The sequence below is a fragment of the Brassica oleracea genome, chromosome C6, assembly GCF_000695525.1.
Source record: "Brassica oleracea var. oleracea cultivar TO1000 chromosome C6, BOL, whole genome shotgun sequence".
Taxonomy (NCBI): domain Eukaryota; kingdom Viridiplantae; phylum Streptophyta; class Magnoliopsida; order Brassicales; family Brassicaceae; genus Brassica; species Brassica oleracea.
In genome coordinates this window covers 32,290,247-32,297,382 of record NC_027753.1, presented here as the reverse complement: position 1 = coordinate 32,297,382, position 7,136 = coordinate 32,290,247, and the positions used below count along the sequence as shown (strand labels likewise).

Here is a 7,136-nt window from a genome sequence, read left to right as displayed (position 1 = left end):
TCTTTTTCAGATATCAGAGTTTTTTGGGTCTGATTCTAACCTTGTTATATTTATTTTTGCCAAGGTTAATACCAGTTAGAAATTACCTTTTGTAAATCTTGCAAACAAGCTTCGTTTAATAGAAATCACATTTTGGAAAGAAAAAAGAGGCAAAAATCAAATAGACAACATTCCTTCAGGAAAAAAAAAACTTTTCAAATAAATGATAGAGCAAAACAAATGATGTTTTACAAAGACGACTATTTGAAACCGATTCTTAAATTTTGGATGGAAAAATGAATTAAGAAAATACGTATTGAAGAAGGATAGAGGAATGAGGTGCAGATAAAAGGATATGGTTAAGAGAGGCATATCACCAAAAGGTTGTGTTGTTTGGAAAGGAAACTATTTGCGGAAAGGTGTCTTTATGTTAACGTAAATCACTTAAAGCATGAATTTTTATATCTGTTTGATAAAAATAAAATCTAACCATTATATTAAAAGGTTATTTTCATATAAAATGATGTCATAACCAATCACCACACTCTGGTTAACAATTCGTATTTTGAAAAGGTATAATGGTAAAACTTCTGAAAAGATGCAACCTTTCTTTTATGAAAAGGTTCAATGGTTAAATATTTTGAAAATATGAATTTTCTAAAATGAAAAGGTTTAATTGTTAAATTTCTAAAAAAATGCAACTTTTCTAAAATTAAAGAGTTTAATTTCCAAAAGATGCAATTCTTGATGGAATGAACACACCCTTTGCTTAAGTTAATATATGGTGTCATACTCAAGATCTTAACTAAAACCGTAACCATTAGATTAGATATTAGGTACAAACTCTACCGTTAGATTTGAATTTTTTTTTCTAAAAAAAAAGATGATGTCATCAGTAACGAAAGTTGGGTTTGCTATTATATATAGATTTCAGAGTCATATTGTCATCCAGTCATTTACTAAAAAAATATTATATTTTCAAATTAAAAAAAACGCTTATACCTTCAGATGAAATAATCAAATCTAGAATTAAAATCAAAGCTTAGAATTTTGAAAATAAAAATAAGAAAAAAAGAGAATAATGAAAGAAAAGTTTTTCTATTCTTCCATATTTGGTGTTCATCCAAGTTATGCTTCTTCGAGTGAAACTTTGTTCGTTTATAAATAAGAAAAAAATGTGAAGGATTTTTTCTAGTTATTATCCATCAAATTTATAACCTTCAGTTCAATTTAATCAATGCTAAAAGAAAGCAAAAATGATTAAAAGAAAAAGATTAAGAAAATAAGAAGCCTCGGTTGCAATGAATTTTTCTTTAATTATATTTTAAGTGTTTTTCAAATTAGGATTCTTTATTACTATAAAAAGTATGGTAATAATTATTAACAAAAGAATAACTTAAATAACAAATAGATTTTCATGTGACGTTATAAAATATGTACTTATTTACATGTTTCTACTTTTTATCAGTTTTGTTCGGTTTAATCGGTTATAAACCAAACCATATTCAAATCCTACGGTTTTTATAAAATCATATCTATTCGGTTTATATGGTATATACCAAAACCATACCATATTGTCTATTTCGGTTCGGTTTTACCATATTGGACAGGCCTAAATGTCATTTTGAACGCAATTGCTTGTTTTGGATAAGACCTCTTGTTGATTCTCAGATTGATAATTTCCGTATATTGCACGCGCTTTGGTGTTTTACTTTACTTCGGATAATTCTGTTTTACGAATCTGTTACTACAAAAAATTAAGAGCATCATAGGTATCTCAACAATAAAATATCACGACACCCTCGTGAAGAGAGGTTTATTCATGACGTCCGCAGCTGTAGCTTGAGGTACATAGATAGCAGAGGCTAGATCTATAGCTTAATCACCAGATTTTTAGATAATCTGAGTGAACCAATACTTGTACAAGTGAGTAAATTTATGGGTTTTTACTCGTCTCATGTACAAAGAAATTAGCTCTGTGCAACATGAATAGGGACGCTGGTTTTTATGCATATGCATATGCATTCCAAGACTTGCTAAACACTCTTTTACAGTACTACAGCTTAATTATATCAAACTTATTTAGAAACTTGTTCTTTTTCTTACGATCTTAAAACTATTTCTTTTACCCTGTCTTTCTGTAGGAGAACAGTTACCTTTCACAGGAAATTAGTTAACCGTTTCCGTAACGCTTACAGCCACTCAAATCATGTGGCAAGTGGTTTACAACCGTCATCCAGCCCGCAGCATTCCTATACTGATTCTAGTACGGCCCCACAACGGTCATCCAGCCCGCATCATTCCTATACTGCTTCTAGTAGTGCTCCACAACCGTCATCCAGCCAGCTGCATTCCTATACTAAATCAGGTAAATTTTCAGCCACTTTGACAACATTTACCACTCTAACTAATCTTTGCTACTATTTTATTGATACAGGAATCTCTTCTAGAGTGAAAATAGGTGCTTAACCATCTCAAATTCTTGAAAATATACATGTTTTTTTTATATCTTAAAAATGTTCTTATCCTAATAAAAAGTTATTTTTTCATTTTATGGTTTCAGGCTTAATAGCAGGTGTTATTATTCTTATATTGCTTGTCTTAGCATTGTTTCTCCAAATTCTCCGACAGAGAAAGAGAAAAACATCAGATGACATGAGTAAACAAAACCCCGAGGCCCTTATTCTACAAAACAACCTCAGAACTCTGAATCCACAACAAGACGTCAAGGCGCTTATTCCACTGAAGCAGTATAGTTACGCAAACGTGAAGAGAATAACAAAGTCATTCGCAGAAGTGGTTGGGCAAGGCGGATTCGGAACTGTTTATAGAGGAACTCTTTGTGATGGTCGTAGTGTTGCGGTGAAGATCTTGAAAAACTCAAAGGGTAACAATGGTGAAGATTTCATCAATGAAGTTTCAAGCATGAGCCAAACTTCTCATGTCAACATTGTCACCCTGCTTGGATTCTGCTCTGAAGGTTCCAAGAGAGCAATTCTTTATGAATTTTTGGAAAATGGGTCTCTTGATAACTTCATCTCAAGCAAGAGGTCATCAAATATGGACTGGAAGAAACTATATGAGATCGCATTAGGCGTTGCTCGTGGTCTAGAGTACTTGCACCACGGATGCAGAACAAGGATTGTACATTTCGACATAAAACCACAAAATGTACTCTTAGATGACAATCTTTGCCCCAAAGTTTCAGACTTCGGGCTTGCTAAGCTCTGTGAGAGGGAAGAAAGCATTTTGTCACTGCTAGAAACAAGAGGGACGATAGGTTACATTGCACCCGAAGTGTTTTCAAAAGTGTACGGTGGAGTCTCCTACAAGTCAGATGTATACAGCTATGGAATGCTGGTTCTTGAGATGATAGGAGCAAGGACCAAAACATGGACCGAAGATACTTCATCTAGCACAAGCTCAATGTACTTTCCTGAATGGATATATAGGGATCTTGAGAAAGGAGACAATGGAAGGCTTATAGAAGATGGTATCAACAACGAAGAAGAGGAGATAGTAAAGAAGATGACATTGGTGGGTTTGTGGTGTATTCAGTCTTGGCCTTCGAGTCGCCCAACCATGAACAGGGTAGTAGAGATGATGGAAGGAAACCTGAATTCTCTTGAACTCCCTCCTAGGCCTGTCTTGCAAATCCCAGAGGTTCCTCTTCAAGAATCTTCTATGACTTCTGAGGATATCTCGGTTTATGCCGAAGAAATAAACCTCCTTGAACCTATTACCGTACCGAGCAGTTAAAAGTTTATTCTTGAAATGTAATATACTATCCACATTCCATGTCGACCCATTTTGTCACCAGACTGTTGTCTTTTCTCTCTCTTCTAAACCTATCAACTCTCATCTGGGATTCCTCATGTTTATTGATTTTTTTTTTCTGACTTCTTTAGACATTTCTAGACACCCCCAAGTGATCCATTTATAATATATCAGCAGTCTCATTAGCCATCCCGCTCTATGGTATCTTTTTTCTGGTTTTATTGGCAAATGATACAACAAATTTCTTCAGATTTCTAATGAGATCTGGAGACAGTGCAAGGTCGCAGAGTCCACCACCAACTAATCTACAAAGGTCCATACTTCTCTTTGCCGAGTTCCAAGGGCCGTCTTCCATGAAAATAATAAAGTACTTCATCCTTAGTTTCATAAAAGACCAACAAATATAATTCACGACTTGCATTCAAGAACTTTCGAGTTTTGAGGTAAACACTGTACATTGTTTTGGTTGAAACTGTCAAAGCCTCAAGAATAGTGGATGAATTCATTTACTATTTTTAAAAGAATTGGCTGTTGTATAACAAATTTGTCATTTTCTGTACATATTAAACAAAACATTAATACATATATGTATGATAATATTAAAAAGTAGGACAGACCAAGCTTCTCATTAACTTGGTAAAATTCTGTAATTCTTTGACTCTGAGTTCTGAGACTGAAAATCTTACTGTAAACTTTGATAAAGCAAACATAATCGTGTTTGTTAATCATGAAGACAACGTCTTTCTTCTTTGCTTTGTCCTTCTCAGTTTTTGCAGTGACGGTACCATCGTGCTTCTCAGCCGATCAACAGTATGAGGAGTGCGCTCTGCCTCTGAGATGCGGTCCGGGTCCGATGCTGCTTCCGAACGTTACTTGCCCTTTTTGGGGCGTCGATAAAACCCAAATATTGCGGCCTAACAGAGTTTCAACTCTTTTGCAAGAATGGTCAATTCTTAACTTTAGAGGTTGGAAACGTTTCCCTTCGGGTCAACTCTCTAGATTTGAAGAATCAAACGATAACGGTTGTTGAAGAGAGTTTGTCCTTGGGTGGTTGCCCAGATCTAACTGTGAATTTCACCGGGAGCGGTCAATTCACGTTAGATCCTCTGGGTGAGACGATCGATCTCTTCACTTGTCCGGCTATTCCGCTGGTGGCAGCAGAACCCTCTCCGTTTACTTGTGAAGGAAGCAACAAAAGTTCGGTAACTTATTTTACCTTTTTACCATCGGACACTTTTGGAAACGATGAATGCATACATGTTGGAGCTGTTCCCGTCCCAGGCTCTGTTTATAGAGATTTTGTACAAGGAAGGGTGAAATTACAGGACGTTTTGGAAAATGGATTCAGTTTAAGTTACACCATCGGAAGCAGTGAATCGTGCCAACAGTGTTTATCATCTGGCGGTATCTGTGGTTCTATGTCAGGTTCTGAGAGTTTCCGGTGTCTCTGCCGAGACAGACCTCACATGTCTACGTGCAACGACGAAGGATGTACACAACTTGTTTTGCCTTTCCATTTAACAAGTACTACAAGTTTGTATTGTACTAATGATGCACATTCTTTTTATATGCAGCAATCAACTGGAACGTAAAGATTTTCATTGGTTAGTTTCCTTGTCATAGATTTTCAAAGGGAGTTGGTCTTCCATGATATAGAGTTCATAGTTCACTAATTTTCTTGTTTGTTTAGGTTTAATAGCAGCAGGAACTGGAATTGCTTTGGTGATGATAGCACTGTTTTTACACAAATTGAAAAAATGTTGTGTTAAGAGACCAAAATCTTGAAGCACTCATACCCCTGAAACGATATAGTTATGCACAAGTCAAGAAAATCACAAAGTCTTTCACAGATGGAGTTGGAAAAGGAGGGTTTGGGATTGTCTACAAAGGAGTCCTTCATGATGGCCGCAAGGTTGCAGTAAAAGTCTTGAAAGACTCAAAGCGTAATAATGGCGAAGACTTTATCAATGAAGTTGCGAGCATGAGCAAAACATCACATGTCAACATTGTTACCCTGCTTGGATTTTGTTATGAAGGTTCTAAAAGAGCAATTATATATGAATTTATGGAAAAGGGGTCTCTGGATAAGTATATGTCATCAGATATAGACCGGAGTGCACTATATGGGATCGCGCTAGGTGTTGCTCGTGGTCTAGAGTATTTACACAATGGGTGCAGAGAAAGGATTGTGCATTTTGATATAAAACCACAGAATATATTGCTAGATGACAATCTCTGCCCAAAAGTTTCAGACTTCGGCCTCGCTAAGCTTTGTGAGAATAAAGAAAGCATAATGTCACTACTAGACACAAGGGGAACAATAGGGTACATTGCTCCTGAAGTGTTTTCGAGAATGTATGGAAGAGTCTCCCACAAATCAGATGTGTATAGCTACGGCATGTTAGTTCTTGAGATGATAGGAGCAAGGAACAAAAAAACTCCAGAAGACTCTACATCAAACGAAAGCTCAATGTACTTTCCTGAATGGATATACAAGGATCTTGAGAAGGGCTACAATAAAAGGCTTATTGAGAACGGAATCAGCTGCGAAGAAGATAAGATTGTTAGAAAGATGACATTGGTGGGCTTGTGGTGCATTCAGTCTTCCCCATCAAACAGACCATCGATGAATAAAGTTGTAGAGATGATGGAAGGAAGCGAGGATGCTCTTGAAGTCCCTCCTAAGCCTGTGTTGCCACAAATTCCAGCAGCGCCTCTTCTCGAATCTTCTTGGATTTCAGAGGAGAATTCAAGCCCCTCTGAGGTATGACGTGATCCATAAACTCGGAAAGTTTTACTTGATGTGTGCGAACCTACTTGGTGTAATTGAATGTTATTATTGTTATAAAGAAAATAAATCAGATGTACAGTTCCAGAACTTAAATTCCCTGCCTAAATTTCGTGACGGCGTATACTTTTCAGCAAAAGGTGGTACGCTTCCACAAAATAATAACCAATATTAATCATCTCACTAGCTTTCACATACCTCTGATGAACAGAAAAACAGGAGGAAGAATAGAACACTTGTTTGTGTATGAATGTAGGATGAAGACTGAAGAAGCTTCAAGCTTCTCTTTGACAGTCGTTGTAGGCTTGTAGCTGGTGGTGAAAAAGCTGACCGAATTGTCTTCTATGGTTTTTCAAATAAAACTTATATCTAGTTTTTATAATACTAAGACACACAAAAGTTTATGAGTTCAGATCAATGGTGTGGTTGATTCTACGTCTTGGACTAAAATCGAATACCGCAAGTAGGCCTGGGTAAAATAACCGAAACCGAAAAACCGAACCGGAACCGAACTGAAATACCCGAAACCGGAACCGGGCTAATACCCTCAAATACCCGAATGGTTTCTATATTTTTATATCCGAAATAACCG

The 7,136-nt window shown here is 36.4% G+C and overlaps 3 protein-coding genes and 1 long non-coding RNA gene across 5 annotated transcripts in view; 3 read left to right on the top strand and 1 right to left on the bottom strand.

The window, feature by feature from the left end:
• The window catches only part of LOC106300416, a 3,893-nt gene extending 3,580 nt beyond the window's left edge, over positions 1 to 313 (bottom strand). Inside the window, exon 1 of the long non-coding RNA XR_001262013.1 lies at positions 41 to 313. This is a non-coding gene — a long non-coding RNA (uncharacterized LOC106300416). The remainder of the gene's footprint in view (positions 1 to 40) is intronic.
• Positions 1 to 3,906, top strand: part of LOC106300411 (glycerophosphodiester phosphodiesterase protein kinase domain-containing GDPDL2-like) — an 8,783-nt gene extending 4,877 nt beyond the window's left edge. The window contains exons 3-5 of one of the 2 annotated variants that reach the window (XM_013736545.1): positions 2,124 to 2,347; positions 2,417 to 2,440; positions 2,543 to 3,905. In XM_013736545.1, the coding sequence (XP_013591999.1) occupies positions 2,124 to 2,347; positions 2,417 to 2,440; positions 2,543 to 3,738 (1,444 nt within the window). In that variant the 3' untranslated portion in view covers positions 3,739 to 3,905. Of the gene's footprint in view, positions 1 to 2,123; positions 2,348 to 2,416; positions 2,441 to 2,542 lie in introns of both variants that reach the window. The other variant, XM_013736546.1, reaches the window with a different exon arrangement.
• Positions 3,907 to 4,483: 577 nt separating this feature from the next.
• Positions 4,484 to 5,348, top strand: LOC106298020 (uncharacterized protein At1g18380). Its single transcript, XM_013734126.1, has 4 exons — positions 4,484 to 4,604; positions 4,720 to 4,958; positions 5,182 to 5,247; positions 5,331 to 5,348. Exons 1-4 carry the CDS (start codon positions 4,484 to 4,486, stop codon positions 5,346 to 5,348), a joined length of 444 nt encoding a protein of 147 aa, XP_013589580.1.
• LOC106300413 (probable receptor-like protein kinase At1g67000) lies at positions 5,110 to 6,560 on the top strand. The gene is given in 3 exon segments (XM_013736547.1): positions 5,110 to 5,360; positions 5,447 to 5,535; positions 5,537 to 6,560. Coding segments are annotated over 2 exon segments (1,044 nt in total). The 5' UTR covers positions 5,110 to 5,360; positions 5,447 to 5,481; the 3' UTR covers positions 6,527 to 6,560.
• The last annotated feature ends 576 nt before the right edge of the window (positions 6,561 to 7,136 follow it).

Coding starts and splice junctions, on each gene's coding strand:
- LOC106298020 (XM_013734126.1), top strand. CDS start 4,484: ATGAAGACAACGTCTTTCTTCTTTGCTTTGTCCTTCTCAGTTTTTGCA. Junction 4,605..4,719: donor GCCTCTGAGATGCGGTCCGG/GTCCGATGCTGC, acceptor TCTTAACTTTAG/AGGTTGGAAACGTTTCCCTT. Junction 4,959..5,181: donor AAGGAAGCAACAAAAGTTCG/GTAACTTATTTT, acceptor GTTCTATGTCAG/GTTCTGAGAGTTTCCGGTGT.